The sequence below is a fragment of the Tupaia chinensis genome, unplaced genomic scaffold (genome assembly GCF_000334495.1).
Source record: "Tupaia chinensis unplaced genomic scaffold, TupChi_1.0 Scaffold000037_20, whole genome shotgun sequence".
NCBI classification, from domain to species: Eukaryota; Metazoa; Chordata; class Mammalia; order Scandentia; family Tupaiidae; genus Tupaia; species Tupaia belangeri.
The window spans coordinates 2,494,169-2,515,027 of NW_006159479.1; the positions used below are offsets into that span (position 1 = coordinate 2,494,169).

General features: G+C 34.9%; 1 protein-coding gene across 3 annotated transcripts in view; it reads right to left on the bottom strand.

The window, feature by feature from the left end:
- INTS6 (integrator complex subunit 6) overlaps nt 1-20,859 on the bottom strand; it is a 105,344-nt gene that overhangs the window by 29,219 nt on the left and 55,266 nt on the right. For all 3 annotated transcript variants that reach the window (XM_014588327.2, XM_006140527.3, XM_014588333.2), the window contains 3 exons: nt 9,165-9,348; nt 2,951-3,076; nt 1,463-1,617 (listed from right to left, as the gene is read on the bottom strand). In XM_014588327.2, the coding sequence (XP_014443813.1) occupies nt 1,463-1,617; nt 2,951-3,076; nt 9,165-9,348 (465 nt within the window). The remainder of the gene's footprint in view (nt 1-1,462; nt 1,618-2,950; nt 3,077-9,164; nt 9,349-20,859) is intronic.

The following is a 20,859-nucleotide window of genomic DNA, read 5'->3' on the forward strand; positions in this document are numbered from 1 at the left end:
TGGCTGGGAGACTGAGCTAAAAGGATTGCGATGTGGCAAGGTATAGACCCTATTTTTTTTTTAAAGAATTATTTTGTTTATTTATTATTATTATTTCACATGAGTTTTGCCAGAGAAAGACAGACAGAGAGAGGGAAAGTGAGAAAGCAAGCGGCCAGGTCTGGGACTCGAACCGTGGTCGGCCATGTGGGAATTCCAACGCCTTAACCACCATGCCACCTGCTGGCCCCCAAGATATAGACCCTATTGAGGCTCCCTAACTATCTGTCTCTCTCAAAGGAAAAAAATATATAAATAAACTTGAAAATAAAAATAAGTAAGGCTTATGATACTGGTTTTGAATTTCTTCCAATTACCTAATAAGTATCAAATACACTGCAGTAGATATTATATAAATAGAATGAATAGCCAACAAGATAATATTCATACCAATATGAATGCTATCTGTTCTATAAGAATTAAACAGAAGAAAAAGTAAAATAACCAAAGAAATAGAAGGCTTAAAAATCTATAGTGGTTCAATTAGAAAAATGAAAAGAAATAAGAAGGATACCTCACTGAAATTTATAATATCTTAGTTTTCTGTATTACTTCATTAAATCTCTAATGAATAAAGGAAATATCATTTTATAGATCTTATATAGACTAAGAGTAAAAATTATCTTGAAAAGTTGATAGTCTTTTCAAGTACAAAGGGTTTCAAAATGGATTCCATTTCCTTCATAAATGATTATCTGAAATGAAACATCATTAAAGATCTTTGAAATATAATTCTTATCTTCTAAGAGTAATATCAAAGACAACCACTGACATACTCTCCCATAAAATATGCCTTGATGTCCTAACATTCTAGGGGGGAAAAACTCATCTGAAAAAAAGTGTACTAAGAAGACTGAACAAATATTTATGTGTAAAAATTTACCCTATTATTACAAGAACCATATAATGAACACTGATAATTTGCCATGACGTTCAACAAGCCTCCTTGTTCCTAAAAATAATTTATGTAAACAAGACCAGAAAATCTTTTTGAGCTTAAACTTGCAGACTGCAGCACTAAATAAAACTAAAATCATGTAAGTCAACATGAATTTCTAAGACTGACATAAAAGACTGCAGACAAACTATCAGATTTTCTAAGGCTTCAATTAAATTTTAAACTGTGTTCCAGAAGCATATCTCATGCTATATTATGTTTAGAGAAAATCTTGCTACACTTTTCTGTACCCAGATGCCAATAATAAAAACATAAACATTGTACAAGGAAATAAATGACTTTTTTTCTATTATTTCATAAAGCACTACAGAGTATACTAAAGAAAGTAATAGCTTATCACACAACTTTGAATATCTAATTCCCATAAATGAGTCATACCGTTTAACTGATGATAATACTCAAAACTAATATGAGAGGCAACTAAAATGGCTACTATCATGTAGTCACAGTTTCTCTGGTACTTACTAGTGTTGGAGAATTCTGATCTGGCCAAAAAGATTCTGGAACAGGCCAATGACCTATGGGAACCCCAGTTTTAGGATTTGGTCTGACATAGATGAGTTTGTGACAGCTATGCCAAGGCTGAGATCCAAAAGGCCTTGATATATCTGGCTGCCCATCTATAGCAAAAAAAATTAAGACAAAGCATATTGCATTAGGGGAAAAAATGTAAGCAATTAAAATTATGTCTATCATTACTTAATTAAAAGGTCCTAATAGTTGTTCATTTCTAGATTTTCTAGTTTTTCTTAAATGGCAGAATACTATAACTGCTTAATAGTTAGATTGTAATTCACTAGACAAAGTCTACAAATTCCAGCTATGAGCTCACCAGGAGGTCCCACAGCATCTTCTCCTTGTCCAATTAGAAGATGTAAAATAAACTTTGTGGTAAATATGTATTTAATGAATAATATGTTTTCTCCACAAACTGATAGATAGGGGCAACCACCGAAACTGTCTTCATCATCATCATCATCATATGTCACAGTGTGAGGCACATAATAAATACTAGGTTAAGTATTGTAATTAAATATTTCTTAGAAAGCACTTTGAAGTCTAAAAAAAATACTCAAGTCTAGAATCAAAGCATTTATGATTAGAATAGTCCATATGCAATTTATGAAATACATTCAATGTCTAAAAATGTTTTTAAAAATCTAAGTTTTTCTAAACCAGACATAATAATATAACATCACCTTCTACTCCTTCCCTATAACACCCAGTGAATATACCCATTTGTTCATCTCTGACCTTTCTCCCAATTATCCCTACTCTAGTAATCACCTGTCAAGTGTCATTTATGTCTTTAGATTTTGGAAATGTGATGAACGTAGAGAGTTCTAGCAGTAAACTGTAGGACTCCTTATACCCACTGGCTACTGTAACGGATATATGGTCACAGAAGCTGATAACAAAGCCAGATGGGGCTTAGCTAGAATTTTAAAAAATCAAGTTTAATGGCAAAGGCTGGCTCCTCATTTTTGGACCCACCCAAACCATATGATTCTGCTCAGTTTGACTTTGGAACAAATATAACTAAGGAATTAAATAAACACACAAGGTTGAACACCCTGGGAATTGAGACACATGGAAGCAGCATGTTTATTAGAGAGAGACAATGGTACAATATTAAAACAGAAATCTGTGGTTGCTTATCTGTAAATGCTCTTAAAAATTTTTTGCTCTTCCTATAATTGAATTATTAACATAAAAGGTGATGGTAGTAAACCACCACTGTCAGTTTACTTTAACTTTCATATTTAATCTTCCCCTTTTACAATAGCAGGTTTGTCACTTTAGTAACTTGGCCTTGTCAATCTAAAAGCCAAATCATAGTAACTTTTCAGTTCTAGTTGAGGCACATAATAAATACTCGGTTAAGTACTGTAATAAATATTTAGAATGTTGATCAAGCAAGTTTAGAATGTCTATAAAAAAATGCAACAATACCTTCTACAGGGGAAGGATCTGGTCCTGCTTTTTCAAAGTTTATTACCACCCCACTTTGTACTTTCTGCACCAAGGACTCCAGACACTGATTAAGCATTCTTGGAGAACATACAGAGTACGAGCGGCCTGAGACAAAAAAAAAAGAATAAAGTAAACTAGTTAGTTGCAAAAATTCCTACCTTTAAGAAGAAAAAACCATGATGGGGTTTCTGGACAGTACTAATTAACAAAAGTTCAATGGTAAAGGTTCTATCTTATAGAAGAATAAACGAAAATAGTTATTTCCAACCAAACAACCCATTTTGTCAAAATATGTAAATTTCTTTTAATTACAAGAATATGGAACACAGAAATCTTGGTCTGAACAAACTACAATGCAATAAGAAAATCACGTATTCACACATACACAAAATACTACCTCAACTGTTAATGCAACATAACATCTTTTACACACACACACACACACACACACACACACAAAACATCCAGTAACTTGTTTTTAAGGGAGATCTTTGCTATAGGGCGTACACGCTTGCCAGAGACAGGGAGAGACAGGAAGTAAGAAATCACCCAAAAGGGATAGCCATGCAGCAATCCCTTCTCTTCCATCCTCCTTCTCAGGATTTTGGGAATGCACACAAACGCATTCAGCATGAGTTTTAAGTCACTGGGTCTGGAACCTAAACTACAGTTGACCAAGTGGGAGTCCAGAGACATAACCATTATGCCATCTGCTGGCTTCAACATCCAGTAACTATTACTCCCAAATCTTACTCCTGTGTAACAAAAGAATTAACATTGAGATTTATGCTAAGCACACATTAGATACTTAATATTTAAATGTTCTGCTTTAAGTTATTACATATCTTAAATCGTTGCATTTTAATACAAAGATGGTAACATATACTTTTCTTACTTTCATTTAGCTTCACATCCTTGAAAATAACTTTCTTAAATGAATTCTCCCTACAATATTTCTAACTTCATATGCTAGTAATTAAAAAAAAAACTGATGAAAATAACTATCTTTTAAACAAGGATTTTCAACCAAAATATATAGACCTTCGCTGTCCAATACACAGATCCTAGCCATATATGGCTACTGAGAACCTGAAGTGTGTGTAGGCTGGACTGAGATGTACAGTTAAGTGTAAAATACATGTTCCTGATTTTATAGACTTAGTATGAAGAAATGTAAAGTATCTCAGTAATTTTAAAGTATCAATTTCATGTTGAAATGTTTGATATACTAATTTAAATAAAATATATTACTAAAATTAATCTATCTGTTACATTTAAACTTTAATGTGACTGTGAAATTTATAATTACAAATAGAATTGAATCATATTTCTATGATAAGGTGCTGATACAGACCAACAAGAAAAACCAATCTTCATCTAAACATCTTATGGTTTTATTTGTAATAAGCTCAATATAAAGCCTTACTCTTTCACAAATTTAACTAATTATCTCAGAATACAGCTATGTTATTATATAGGACAGAAGAAATTAGTCCTATCAACTTGTGTGACTTACTAAGGGCTACTCAGAAAAGAAAACATTAAGTATCAATGATTAACATCCTCCCAAATGGCTTTACTTAATAGAAAAACAAGTATCATAATCAACTTACCTATATACAATAATGATTATGATCTTAATCATAAAAATACAACCAATTATTAAGTATCTATGTGCTTTACACTGTTCTAGTAATTTATCATAGTAACTTATTTAATCCTAGCTACAAGTATATGGGTTATATCTCCCACCTTACAGATGAGAAAATTAAAGCACAGAGAAATTAATTAATTTATCCAAGTCAGGATAGTACAGTGATAAAGCCAAGATTCAAACCCTTTCAGGGTATTAGAAATGTTAATCTGAGTATATTTTGTGCCCTGGAAATCATGTGTTAATTTGAAATCAATATCTCAAACAGAGCATCTATATGGAGTCAAGCTTGTTTGGAAGAATTGGTAAATTAAAATGTTTTTCTATCTCAATTTAAGCATATACATGAAACCATACATAAAAGGGCTGACGATTTTGGCATGCAAAATATTTAAAAGATTATATAAGGGATTATCTAATTTCATAAAACTTAAGAAGCTTCCCAAGATGTCATTAAAAAGCAAAAAATTTTAAGTATATAACTGTGGCAATTCTACTTTCCTAACCTGTGTCATCAATTAACTTGATTAGGAAAAAAAAGGCAAATCAGTTATAATCTTAGTAGGATATAAATTACTAACAAAAATGTTTATGAAAATTAGAGAAGTTATAAATAAATAGGAATCATTCGGCAAATAAAAATCTACTAGAAGCTTTTATTCATGTAAATGTATTTATATAAATTCACAAAAAGTAATCCAGTGACATATATTGAGTCTGAAGGTAGTATTAGTATCTTAATAAAAGAGAAGAGGCAAAAGAGTATTCTGAAGTTTGGCAACAGATCTTACAATGCTAAGAGAGTTAAATTCATTTAATCTAGAAAAGGCAATAAATGATTTTAAAAGGCTTCTTTAATCTTTGATATTTTTACCAACATGTCTATTAGACATGTCTAATAGGCTATCATCCCTGTACCTCCCCTAACCTTGTTTCTGCACAGTGCAACATGTAAGTTCATGGCACAGCCATTCATCTTTAGTAGTTCAGGGCAACTGAATGATCTGAGAATCATCCTTGAACCTCACTCTCTTAAGCTTGGTTCTCCTCTGCATCTGACTGCCTCTCACCACCTCCAAACCTAGCATGTTAGACCAAAATACTATCATCTCTTATCTCTTACCGCTTCTATTCATGTCACTCTACAGTATATTCTCATGTAGCAGCTGAAGTTGACCTTTCAGAAAAATAAATCAGAAGTCACCCCCATTAAGAAGTCCTCTATAATGGCTTCTCATCACACTTGGAAAATTAAAAAATAATTATTATAGCCTAAAAGACTTCGGTATTTGGGCCCTGCCCACTTCTCTAAACATAGCAATTATTCTCTACTTCTCCCTTCTCTCTAGTCACATCAGCCTTACTGTGGCTTGCTCCCAAATATTTCATCTAGAGTATGTTCTTTTTTTTCTTTTTTTTTTTTCCCAAACTTGTGAGAAATGTTTGCTATAGGGCAAGCACGCTCGTTGGACAGAGACACAGAAAACAAAGAGACAGAAAGCAAGAAATCACCCCCCACAGAGGATGGCCATGCCGCAATCACCTCTCCTCCATTCTCCTCCTGGGATTTTGGGAAGCATGCACAGGCACCTGGTGTGAGTTTCAAGGTGCCAGGTCCAGGACTCAAACCACGGTCATCCTCATGGGGAGTCCAGCAACATTACTATTATACCATGTGCTAATCCCTCATGTTCTTATTCTTACTATTTTCCTCTGCCTAGATCTTTCTGTGCTTCATTCTATTTTTCAGGCCTTTGCTCAAATGCCACCTCCTTTAGAAAAAAACTCACCTAGAATACTCATTTTTCTCTGTCTCAAATTATTCTCTATTCCCATTACTCTAATTTTTTTCTTCATAGTTGGTTACACTCCCTAAAATATCATCATTCATTTTATATGATTATTATCTGTCATCTAGTCCAAGGATACAAGTTTTCTATCTATTGTTCCTGATGTATTCCCAGCATCTAGAACCATTATCTGGCATAGAGTGGACACTCATTAATTACCTGCTAACAAAAGAAAAATGCCTACAATTATACAATTTTTAAAAAGCATATGTAGGACCCAGCAGATGGCATTATGTTTGCATTGCTGGACTTCCATGTAGTCTATCATGGTTCGAGTCCCAGGCCTGGTGACTTAAAACTCACGCTGGGCATATGTGCATACATGCCCAAAATCTCAAGAGGAGAAGTGACTGCGGCATGGCCATCCTCCTTATTTCTCACTTTCTGTCTGTCTCTCTCTAACAAGCACATGTGGTCTACAGCAAAAATCTCTGTCAATCAATCAATCAATAGCATATGTAAAAACTATATATATAACAAAATATTAATTATTGGGGCCAGTAGATGGCACAGTAGTTAAGGCGCTGGATCCCCACGTGGCTGATCACATTTTGAGTTCTAGACCTAGTGGCTTGTTTCTCACTTTCTCTCTCTCCTCTCTCTGGTGAATAATAATAATAATTAAATAAAGAGTTTTATAAATTATTTTGGTAATATAGTGATTTTTTTCCAATTTTTCCTTAGTGAACATGAATTATTCTATAATGGGAAAAATGTGTATATGCACACATATCTCTTAAACCAAGTTAAAACACACAGCAATCCTTACAGTGATTATATATATGGATAATACAATATGAGTAGATTTTTTTTCTTACTTTTCTGATGTTTCATTCCCATTTTTTTTTTTTTTAGTGAACAGTGGCTTTTTTTTTTAATTAAAAAAAAGAAAATACATTTTCAGATATATGAAAAGGTGAGTGGCATCTGAGCAGTTTCCTATTATTATTAACTAGAGCATGAAAAAGTACAAATGAACTATTACATCAAGAGGGAGTCAAAATGTATATTTAGGGAAAACTCCCTAATTCCTTCACTAAAATTTCTTGGTCAGTGAAAAGTATTACCAAGAGTGACTTCGGAATCTTCTCTGGAGATGTTCCTTTCAAAGAATAAATGAGATAACTTTAGTACATTACTGCCTAATGGCAAAGATATCAACTACTACACGATTTCTCAAGGTTCTTTTCAGGCTCTCTGATTATACCACTCACTTCATTTCATACTCTGAATATTTCTGAGCCCAGAAGACAGAGATGTAGTACACATTAGTCCCATAACTTCATCATAAATCTAAGCTGAAACGAAGTAATCCGCAGTAAGAAAATTTCCTATTCATGGATATTTAAATTAAGCCCTTAAAGCTCTTCACCATCTATTAAGTAAAAACCCTAAGCTTAAAAAAGAAAAAGTCAGGATTTTAATAGGTGGGCCAGTTCAAAGTAGAAAACTCAAATTTCAAGAATATAAATGTCAACTTCCCAAAGAAACAATTGGGACTGCCATGGAAAATACTCATGTAGAGAAAGAACCAACAGCAGTGAATTTTCAAATTTAGATGCTAAGATGGATTGTCCCTAAAAACAAATATACACATATCTTTTCTTTCATAAACTATGAACGCATGACCAGAGTTAACAAAAAATATTTCTATAAAATAGAAGCATTTAATAATGTGAAAAACAATTTCCTAATTTATCTACTTCATATATCTATATAAGGCTAATCCTTTTTTGTTTGGAAACTCGGTAGAGTTCCAAAACTCCCTAGATTTTAGAACTTGTATTTTCTCTGAGCTTACATAGCTTAGATATGATGGAATCTCAACAGAATATCAACTGTGTCTGGAGACTATGTCACTGGTCCCTATCACAGGTGGAATAGTGGTATGGCAGACATATGCATTTTAATATTAAACTTGAGTGAATTAAAGTGTTCCCCCATGACAGCAAAAAATGCCACATCTGTCGTATTGACTACTGAAACCCTGAATTCATGAGCAATGTATAATACATACTAGGCACTCAAAGCACATGGAAGATCTGCAAAAAGTACACAGAAAATGCTACTATGAGAAAACTATGTATGGATTTTTCTTTTGCACCAAGTTAATTTGTACTTTAAGTCCACCTTTTCTATAAACTTTCTGAAGTCCCCTTGAATCTATATAAAATTAATCAACTTGCTAATAGATTCCATGTTATAAACATTCTGAGTCTATCATATGTTCTATTTCAAGATTTTCATTATCTGACTGGATATAAACTAGTCAAGACCTCATTACCTGTTTCTTTTAACCTATCTTTTTGTCTCTGGGAAGAACTCCATTTAACCAGGCATATTCCATCAAATGGACAATGAAATGATTCTCAAAACATTTTTTTCCACCAAAAAAAAGCCATATTTCTAAATTATTACCAATCTTTGTAGATAGAAAAATTAATTTACAACTTTAAACACCAGCATTTTCTATGTGGGTTGAAAAAGTTACCATTCATTATTAGATTCAACAGCAATCATATTCTATTCAAATCAAGATCTAAGACTACATTAATAAATGTTTTAAAATCTTATGTCTATTAATAACATTAACTTAAGGAAAAACAAACAGGATTTTTAAAATGTACACTTATAAAAATTTAGATCAACTCTGCTTTAAGTCACTGAATACTGCCAGCAAAAAACTTACCGCCTGTTACTTCACACATTGGTGTGATTGCAGAGTCATCTAAAGGAACACCTGTCAACTGTTCTGATTCTACTGACATGGTGCCAGGCAACCGCAACACTAATGCAAAGAGTCTCTGATCCCAACGAAAAGGTTCCTTGGTCAATTCACTTCCAGGCAAAGGAGAATTAAGAGGTAAATGGAGCTGAAAGTAGGGGGGGGAAAAATCAGTAAGATTTCCACACACTATTTTATTGAAAAGGCTACTTTAAAACATTTATATTAAAACTATATTGAGTCTCCTATCATTTCAAAAACAAGTTCAAAAATAAAAGCTTATTAGATATATCTAGAATACTACATGATATTTTACTTTAATTTTTTAAAACTTTACTCTGAAGACCTGAATTTAAAAAGAAAAATCATTATTATAATGCATTTCAAATTTAACCACCAAGTGGCTTGACTGCTTCCAAATAAGTTATTTTGTTAAAAACAGAAAAAACCCTCTCTCTCTAATATATATATACATATATATATACATACACACACATATATACATACACATATATATACATATATTATGCATATTATATATGGCATACATAAAAATTCTATATATGTAAGACATGAAATATATCATTTATAACACTCTTATATATGTAAAATTATGTGTGTGTGTATATCTCAGGAAAATGATTTGGTTCAAGCCAGTGCTTTTTCTATTACATCACAGCAGCCTTGAATATCCCTATAGTTCTTTCATATAAGACATACATTCCCAAAGCATATGTATAAAAGTCAATTTTGCCACTAACTATATATTGAACATAACTAAAAGTCATGATTCTTACCACATCTGAGTAATTAATTACAGAGGGATTAAGGAGTAGTTTTATGTGTTTAATAAATATTTACCCTATTCTCATCGGACCTGCTAAAACAGAGCACAATCTCCTCTAAGAGTCTTAAAAATCTTGGAAATCTTTAAAGTGACTCTAATGGCACATCTGTACCAACGAAGTATCAGAATACCAACAGAAACCATACATATCACTGAAAGAGGGACAGCAGACACATTTCCTCATGATGTAACACAATGAAAAGTTTGTAAAATCAACTCTAAAGAATTCTTACAAAAAGGAACAAGGGGGACCAGCAGTTAGTGTAACAGCTATGTCACTGGACTCCCATGTAGTCGACCGCGGTTTGAGTCCCGGACCTGGTGACTTAAACTCATGCCGGGTGCATGTGCGTGGGTGCCCAAGATCCCTAGAGGAGAACAGAGAAGAAGAAACTGTGGTGTGGTCATCCCCCCTGGGGGGTGATTTCTCGCTTTCTGTCTCTCTCTCTTTCTGGCGAGCGCACACATCCTATGGCAAAAACCTCCCCCCGCCCGCCCAAAAAAGGAACAAGGGATGCAAAAAGAGAAAAGAGACATGAAATGAAGAGAAGTGAAAAGGAAAAAAACAAAAAAGGTTGCATAGGTGAGTTCCAGCAGCTCGGGGGCGGAAGGAGCGGTAGGGTTTATCTGCTCAACTCCACAAAGGGGCACCGCAGTCTCATCAGGCACCCAACAAGCACCCCTGTCCGCAGCCAAGATGCCCAAGAGGAGATCAGTGAGGTTGTCAGCTAAACCTGCTCCTGCAAAGTGGAGACCAAGCCAAAAAAAGGCGGCAGGGAAGGAGAAATATTCCAACAAGAGAGTGCAAACAAAAGGGGAAAAGGGAGCAAAGGGGAAACAGGCTCAAGTGACCAACCAAGACAGAAAATGAAGAAACTAAAAATGAGTTTACCCTCTGATGAAGCAGGCGAGAAAGAAGTCAAGTCTGAATAACGTCACATACCATGTCTTACCAATGGTCCCTGTCTCCCTTCTTGTACAATCCAGAGGAATATATTTATCGACTATTTTGTAAATGCAAGTTTTTTAATAGTTCTAGAAACATTTTTAAGGAGAGAATCCCACCTCATCCCATTTTTAAGTGTAAATGCTTTTTTTTTTAAGAGGTGAAATCATTGGGACCAGCAGTTAGTGTAATGGCTATGTCGCTGGACTCCCATAGAGTCGACCATGGTTTGAGTCCTGGACCCCGTGGCTTAAACTGACACTGGGCACGTGTGCCAAGAGGAGAATGGAGGAGAAGGGACTGTGGCGTGGCCACCCCCCCCCGGGGGGTGATTTCTCGCTTTCTGTCTTTCTGTCTCTCTGGTGAGCACACACGCCCTATAACAAAAACCTCTCAAAAAAAAAAAAAAAAAAGGGAGGTGAAATCATTTACTGCTTATTTACTTGTTTATTTTTCAGTACAACAACCAGAAAATAGCGGGATATTGACTTATAGGAGGCTTTGACTCTCTTGCGTGTCAGCTTAACATTCCATAGGTGGGGGCAGGTGGGTAGTTTTTATATCCTAAATACAAAGCATACTAAACAGCAGTTAGGAGTCACAGTCATGCATTTAACGTGTCTTGAATATTTTAAATTACTTCTATTATGTTTTTTAGTAGTATTATTTCCTGAAGAAAACCACTCTTTGATTGTTGCTCTCCCTGTCAGAATTGTGCACACTCTGTAACATCATCTTTGGTTGTGGTAGTCCAGTTTTCCTAGTAATTTTGTTAATGTGCTGTGAAAGATTGGAAATTTGAAGTATGTAGTGTGTATGATATTAAATTGTGATTTGGTGGGACTTACATAACACCTTTCAACATCTGAAGACAGTGGTTCTTGATATCCTCAATATAAGGAAAATTTGCCTACAAATTTGAAGCTGGAATAACTTAAAAAGAATCACTATACTTGGCTTCTTAAGTTTTTGGTATGTATGTTAAGAATTAGGTACAAATTGAAATGTCTATACTGATCCTTGACACAACAAATAAATCTCAATTACAAAAAATAAATAAATAAATCAAGTCTTTAGTTCTAACTACCAGTTAACAGAAAATATTAGAATATAGGATCAAATTACCACCCACGAGGGAGCAATCAGTCAAATCCAGAATGTGGGAATTCTACAGGACAGATGGCCTGGTTTCTCCAATAAATAAATGACATAAAAAAGCCAAGAGGAGGGTGTTCAAACTATTTTAAAAGGGACAAAGAGCAAAAATTTTTGAGATATTCAGGGAATATGAAAAATATATTACTAGAATTAGTAATATGTTCAATGTATAATGGTATGATGCTTAGGAAAACAAAACTCCTTATCACTCATAAAATTTTTAGAAATTAAGGTCCAGGATCAATACCCTCAGGGACTTATTATCAATATTTCTATAGACATTAGAGTTTGTTTTGTTTTGTTCAACACACTTTAAAAATGATCAATTCCCTGTAACGCAGCAGTTAGTCTTGTGTAAAAGGGAGTTAGATCCCACATGGCCAATACCAAGGTTCAATCTTATCCTCAGCAGCTTAGAAAATAGGTGAGGCACACGTGAACATTTACTCAAAATCCTGATAGATGGAAGGAATGGAAGAAGAAGGACTGTAAAAGGCAGAACCATACCCCATTAGGGGTTACCTCTCTCATGCATGTGCTCTCTTTCTTTCTAGCAAGCCCATGAGCCCACTGGCAAATGAGGGGGAAAGGGTATTAGAATAATATATTTTGAATTAATTGCCAGAGTTTTATCAATTTCTTCATAAAGCAAGAACCTACTGCATTGCTTTACAGCACTGTGTGTTAATACCACACAGACAAGACTTCTGAACTTGATAAACTGGATTGAAGTCATTATACACTGATTTAAGACTCAAGTTCTCTCACCGACTTACATCAAACCCTTACAAAAACTGTTTTCTATTCTAGGGAGAGTTCCTAGTGAAGCTGTTCTATACTGGCACCTTTCTCCAAAAGATTTGTGCTAAGAGAACACATTACAAGATTCCTTTATCAAGGTCAGCCATGATTTTGTGACCATGAAAATCACAAGTCCTTCCTCTGGCACTGCTCCTACTTAAGGCAGAAGGAAGAGGCAATAGAGAACGAATGCTGAAAAAATCTGGGCCAGGATGTTCTGTGAGAAAGGTTGCCTAACCTCAGAAGAACTTCAGGCCCTTGCTGCTATCACCACACCCTCCCTCCCAGAAGATAAGTGAGAACCAGTGTTTATATCACGTCCTTCTTACACTACAACATCCAACCGTCTTTGTATTCAGGGTCACAACTAAGTGGTCATTTTCTTTTTGAGATTATAGAAACTCAAAGCACCAGTGGTATTGGCTAAAGAAGGTTGTCAGCCATGAATATAGTTGCTCTTCAAAGGAATGTTTGCACAGAACTGCATGTGTCTAGTTTATCTAGGGGATAAAAATTACATGGACCACAAATACATAAAATTAATCATGTAATGATACATCTGCATTGCAGGCAATATACAATTAAACAACTAGCTTTTGGCTGTACTATATTAGATCTAGAATGTATTTCAAGTGAAATTTAAAAGCCAACAAGGGTAACAAGCATATTTTCAAGTATTTTATACGTAGCTTTTGCGATTTCAATTTTGAATTAGAAAAAAAAAATCGCCAAATTTGTATTCATTTTTCTAATATCACCAAAGAGGGACAAAATTCTCTATAGTGGAGATGCATTATTAAAATAGGAAGAAGTGACGGCAGACAAACAGGAACAGGAATAAGATAAAAACCTAAAGAAAAAATAGGTTTAGGGAGAGTGAATCACTCTAAATATAAAGTTTGTAGCTGAAATCTAATAATGAATTAAAATCACAAAAGGGGAAGGTTCTTCCTGAATATATGAACTTTGAGAATTAAAGCAAACTGCATATAAATCTAGAAGAAAATTGTAAGATTAACCAGTAGAAAGATGTTCAATGAAAGTAAAAAGTGAGCAAAAGGATACCCAATAAAAAATCCATATGGACTATGAACATGTAAAAAGGAAACTCAAATAACTAGTCATCATAAAACACAAATTCAAGTTATCGGTGAGAAACTATTTCACACCTGTAAGATTGGGGAAAATTTTTTAAAGTTTGACAATAGCAAAAGATGTTTAAAAAAACAGCATGAGATGATAAGAGTGAGAATTTTTGAACACTTCACAGGAAAATGGGAACTTTCCAACTCTCCTCCTAAGCCTACAAACGTAACCATTTGGAAATATCATTTGGTAAGGCTGCAAATGGGCTTAACCTAGAACCTCACAATGCCATCTCTATAGAAACTGTCACATTTTCACATGAATTTATGTAAAAAAAAAACCATCTACGGTATTACACGAAGCAGAAGAAAACCGAAAACTTTAGATTAAAAAAAGTCAAGATGTAAAAGAACATACACAGGATATCAACTCTATATACTATTAAAAGTAAACAATATTTGGGGCCGGCAAGTGGTGTGGTGAATGGGGGCGCTAGATTCCCACATGGCCAAGCACGGTTCGGTCTCAGACCTGGTGGCTTGCTTTCTCACTTTCCCTCTTTCACTCTCTCTATGTCTTTCTGTTCAAATTAAAATAAATAAGTAAATAAAATGAATGAATAAATAAAATTAAATAATTCTTTAAAAAAAGTAAACAATATTTAGTGTAGTTTTATATATGTATAACATACATGCTGTAAAAGAAAGAAAACAAAGTAAGAAGCCTGTACACCAAATTCACAGTTGTTACTTATGTAAAAGGGGAGAGGGCAATGACATTAAGTAGGGAAACAAGGAGACGACATACTATATATGTGCAATGTTCTGTTCCACTTACTGTTTTTAGAATCCCAAAACAAAGAACAAAACTAGGCAAATACAGCAGAAATTTGTTATCACTTCTATTCAGAATACTGGAGAATATGATATAGAGATAACTGTCAAAAGCCTGTGAATTATTCACTAAAATAGTTAACTATACCTCCTTTATAACGATGCCATGATTTTATACAAAACTAAAGACAAGAAAACTTCATAATGTCTCAACTCAATAAGAGGTAGAGTAGGCACAAATGGTTGGGTGCCACTGCGTAATGATGGAGCCATATGGAAAGGTCCAGGGTTCAAATCCCATGTTGACCTGACCATGATGAGCATACCTAAGAGTATGCCTGTGATCTTGGCTGCCTAAAGGCAGTCCTCAGTTAAGGGTGTCTGTCGGCTTTCTATCTCTCATGAAAGGAAGAAACAAAGTTTAAAAAAAAAAGTAAATACCTATCAATAGATTAGATATAATTAATAATCCCAAAGCTCAAGAGTTCTATTTCATCTGCTATTACAATACTATATTACTTTTTTATGGGGGGGAGGGTTTGCTATAGGACATGTGCAATCGCCGGAGAGACAGAAAAACAGAAAGCAAGAAATCGCCCCTGTGGGTATGGCCAAGCCACAATCCCTTCTGTTCTGTCTCCTCCTAGGGTCTTAGACACGCACCCAGACTGAGTTTGAAGCCACCAGGTCCAGGATTTGAACCACGGTTGGCCATGTGGGAATCTGGGACATAACTGCTACGCCATCTGCTGGTCCCAAATAATACAATATTATATTACAAAAGGGTAGAATAATCCCTAAAAAATTATGTAGACAGTCACTCTTCATTTTTTATTGTATATACCAAATACTATACATGATTAGATTAATAAAAGTTAATAAAATATAGGTCCAGTACTTGAAGAGCTCTGTAGAGAGAGATTGTGTTCCTAAAGGAACTTGTTTTATACATGTGTTTAAACATAAGCCAACAAACAGAAAGAAGAAAACTGCAAACACAGTACTAGTTATCAAGATACTTAATTTGATTTTTATTTTTCAACACTTGACAGGAAAATAGTTATTTAAGGACTGTGTTCTGAAACTTAATCTCAGAAAACTTTAGTATAAGAGTATTCAAATGTCTAAACTAATGATCCTAAAAATTCAGTTATTAGTGAGAATAATACTTTCATAGTGGTCACTGTTAAGATGCCAGATATTGTTTTAAACCATTTATATATGTACTGATTCATTTAATCAACAACAACAAAAATCTTAAGTACAGAGTTTTTAGCAACCTGCCAAAAGGTACACAGATATGGAATGGCAGGGAGACACTCAAACTCAATCTATCCCGATTTTGTACTTTTTTAAAAAAGAATTATCGAACTATTTATCATTTCTAACATTATTTCTTTAATTTGCTCTAGGACACACACTCACAGAAAGAGACAGAGAAAGAGGGAGGGAAAGTGAGAAAGCAAGTTGCCAGTTCTAGGGCTCAAACCACAGTCAATCATGTGGGAGGTACAGTTTCTTAACCACCATGCCACTTGCTAGCTCCTGATTTTATGCTCTTAAACACTGGGCTGCAGGTCAGCAGGTGGCATAATGGTTAAGGCACTCAACTACCACATGGCCAACCTCAGTTTGGGTCCCAGACCTGGTAGCTTGAAACTCACATGCACCCAAAATCCAGACCTGGTGGCTTGAAACTCATATGCACCCAAAATCCCTAAAGGAGAATTGAAAAGGGGTCATCCTCCCTGGAGGGGAGGGTGATTTCTCAATTTCTCTCTACTAACTGTCTCTCCAGCAAGTGCACACACCCTATGGCAAAAATCTCTCTAAAAAATAAACAAACAAACAAAGCAAAACCACTGGATCACATTGCCTAACCAGTATTGACACACAATGTGCATAGAAAACTTAAGTTACAAAAATAACCACTCTTAGGGACCAGCAGTTAGCGTAATGGCTATGTCGCTGTGACTGAGGTTCGAGTCCCGGACCCTGTGGCTTAACCTCACGCCGGGCGCATGTGCATGCATGCCCAAGATCCCGAGAGGAGAATGGAGGAAAAGGGATTGCAGCGTGGCCATCCAGCACGGTTCGGTCTCAGACCTGGTGGCTTGCTTTCTCACTTTCCCTCTTTCACTCTCTCTATGTCTTTCTGTTCAAATTAAAATAAATAAGTAAATAAAATGAATGAATAAATAAAATTAAATAATTCTTTAAAAAAAGTAAACAATATTTAGTGTAGTTTTATATATGTATAACATACATGCTGTAAAAGAAAGAAAACAAAGTAAGAAGCCTGTACACCAAATTCACAGTTGTTACTTATGTAAAAGGGGAGAGGGCAATGACATTAAGTAGGGAAACAAGGAGACGACATACTATATATGTGCAATGTTCTGTTCCATTTACTGTTTTTAGAATCCCAAAACAAAGAACAAAACTAGGCAAATACAGCAGAAATTTGTTATCACTTCTATTCAGAATACTGGAGAATATGATATAGAGATAACTGTCAAAAGCCTGTGAATTATTCACTAAAATAGTTAACTATACCTCCTTTATAACGATGCCATGATTTTATACAAAACTAAAGACAAGAAAACTTCATAATGTCTCAACTCAATAAGAGGTAGAGTAGGCACAAATGGTTGGGTGCCACTGCGTAATGATGGAGCCATATGGAAAGGTCCAGGGTTCAAATCCCATGTTGACCTGACCATGATGAGCATACCTAAGAGTATGCCTGTGATCTTGGCTGCCTAAAGGCAGTCCTCAGTTAAGGGTGTCTGTCGGCTTTCTATCTCTCATGAAAGGAAGAAACAAAGTTAAAAAAAAAAAGTAAATACCTATCAATAGATTAGATATAATTAATAATCCCAAAGCTCAAGAGTTCTATTTCATCTGCTATTACAATACTATATTACTTTTTTATGGGGGGGAGGGTTTGCTATAGGACATGTGCAATCGCCGGAGAGACAGAAAAACAGAAAGCAAGAAATCGCCCCTGTGGGTATGGCCAAGCCACAATCCCTTCTGTTCTGTCTCCTCCTAGGGTCTTAGACACGCACCCAGACTGAGTTTGAAGCCACCAGGTCCAGGATTTGAACCACGGTTGGCCATGTGGGAATCTGGGACATAACTGCTACGCCATCTGCTGGTCCCAAATAATACAATATTATATTACAAAAGGGTAGAATAATCCCTAAAAAATTATGTAGACAGTCACTCTTCATTTTTTATTGTATATACCAAATACTATACATGATTAGGTTAATAAAAGTTAATAAAATATAGGTCCAGTACTTGAAGAGCTCTGTAGAGAGAGATTGTGTTCCTAAAGGAACTTGTTTTATACATGTGTTTAAACATAAGCCAACAAACAGAAAGAAGAAAACTGCAAACACAGTACTAGTTATCAAGATATTTAATTTGATTTTTATTTTTCAACACTTGACAGGAAAATAGTTATTTAAGGACTGTGTTCTGAAACTTAATCTCAGAAAACTTTAGTATAAGAGTATTCAAATGTCTAAACTAATGATCCTAAAAATTCAGTTATTAGTGAGAATAATACTTTCATAGTGGTCACTGTTAAGATGCCAGATATTGTTTTAAACCATTTATATATGTACTGATTCATTTAATCAACAACAACAAAAATCTTAAGTACAGAGTTTTTAGCAACCTGCCAAAAGGTACACAGATATGGAATGGCAGGGAGCAACTCAAACTCAATCTATCCCGATTTTGTACTTTTTAAAAAAAGAATTATCGAACTATTTATCATTTCTAACATTATTTCTTTAATTTGCTCTAGGACACACACTCACAGAAAGAGACAGAGAAAGAGGGAGGGAAAGTGAGAAAGCAAGTTGCCAGTTCTAGGGCTCAAACCACAGTCAATCATGTGGGAGGTACAGTTTCTTAACCACCATGCCACTTGCTAGCTCCTGATTTTATGCTCTTAAACACTGGGCTGCAGGTCAGCAGGTGGCATAATGGTTAAGGCACTCAACTACCACATGGCCAACCTCAGTTTGGGTCCCAGACCTGGTAGCTTGAAACTCACATGCACCCAAAATCCAGACCTGGTGGCTTGAAACTCATATGCACCCAAAATCCCTAAAGGAGAATTGAAAAGGGGTCATCCTCCCTGGAGGGGAGGGTGATTTCTCAATTTCTCTCTACTAACTGTCTCTCCAGCAAGTGCACACACCCTATGGCAAAAATCTCTCTAAAAAATAAACAAACAAACAAAGCAAAACCACTGGATCACATTGCCTAACCAGTATTGACACACAATGTGCATAGAAAACTTAAGTTACAAAAATAACCACTCTTAGGGACCAGCAGTTAGCGTAATGGCTATGTCGCTGGACTCCCACGTAGTCGACCGCGGTTCGAGTCCCGGACCCTGTGGCTTAACCTCACGCCGGGCGCATGTGCATGCATGCCCAAGATCCCGAGAGGAGAATGGAGGAAAAGGGATTGCAGCGTGGCCATCCCCCCTGGGGGGTGATTTCTCGCTTTTTGTCTCTCTGTCTCTGTCTGTCTGGCGAGTGCATGTGCCCTATAGCAAAAACCTCTCCAAAAAAAATTAAAAAATAAAAAAAAATAACCACTCTTGAAAAAAAATTTTTTTTATACCACTAATTAAATATTGTGAACACTTTATTTTTATAATGCATAGTCCCATGCTCCCCATCCCATCACTCATTAAATTTAAAAAAATAATTATTAAATTTTATTCATTCATTTATTTTAATTTGACTAGAGATATATACACACACAGAGAAAGAAAAAGACAAAGAGAGAGGGGGAGGGAGAGAGAAAGTGAGAAAGCAAGCCACCAGGTCCAGGACTCCAACAAAGGCTGACCATGTGCGAGTGTCTAGCACCTTAACCACTCACTACACACCTGATGGTCCTCCCCTATCATTCTTTTAACCAATGAAAAGGAACAGTAATAAACTTCTTCTGGCCCTTCCCTTCTAACTGTCAATATATGGGTAATAATAACAATAAAAACAACAAAATAGCTAACATGTTTGGGGTGCTTACTATGTGCCAAGCACTATTCTATGAGCTTTACATGTAACTTATAACAAGAAAATTGAAAGATAATATTATTATCCCTGTTTTGGAGAATAGTTTTAATATAAATCCTATGTTTGGAGACACCTGTTTGGCGAATACACTCAAGTAGCCACTGCAATATAATCACGTTTAGAGCATCAAAGGAGGATTGCAAAGTTTAAGAATTGGATAAATCATATATAATTCAATAATACAGTAATTTTTCCATAATCACATTATTGGCATTTTTTAGGATCTCTATAAGATTATATTTGACAAAACTTCAGTCTAATGGACTGATAAACAAAGAAAACTATTGTTTATACTGACAGTGATCTTTTTTACTTGAAAACAACTATCATTTTCTATGCAGCTATTTTAAATGATTAATTTAGGAATATCATCCTTTTTTTTTTCTTTTCTATGAAAGCATTACTGTCCTTTCATGTTCAAATGTTTCCTGAATTTCTTACCACAAAACCCTTATTTCTACACTGATCTAAAGACACAAGTAACAGATTAGGTAGGCAACAGTCAATTATTAGGGAGTCTCATAATTTCAATATTTACAAAAATGTAAATTCCATTTTATTTGATTATTTTATATTTGATTATGGTTCAGACCCTAATTATTTGTGACTTTGCTAAAAATGGACCAAAGCTTAACTTAAATTTTTATATGGTTATTCATGGAGCACCTATCATAAGCACAGCACTATTTCATGATTTAATAAGGATACGTCAAGCCAAACTAACTAGACTTGCGGTAACATTTTAGCTAGTGCGCTTTAAAAAAACTATTATAAAATCTTGAGTAACCAGAATTTTTACACGTTATTATTTAACTACAAAATGTAAAAAAAAAAAAAAAAAAACCCGACAAAAAGTAAAAGATAATTTTTTTTTTTT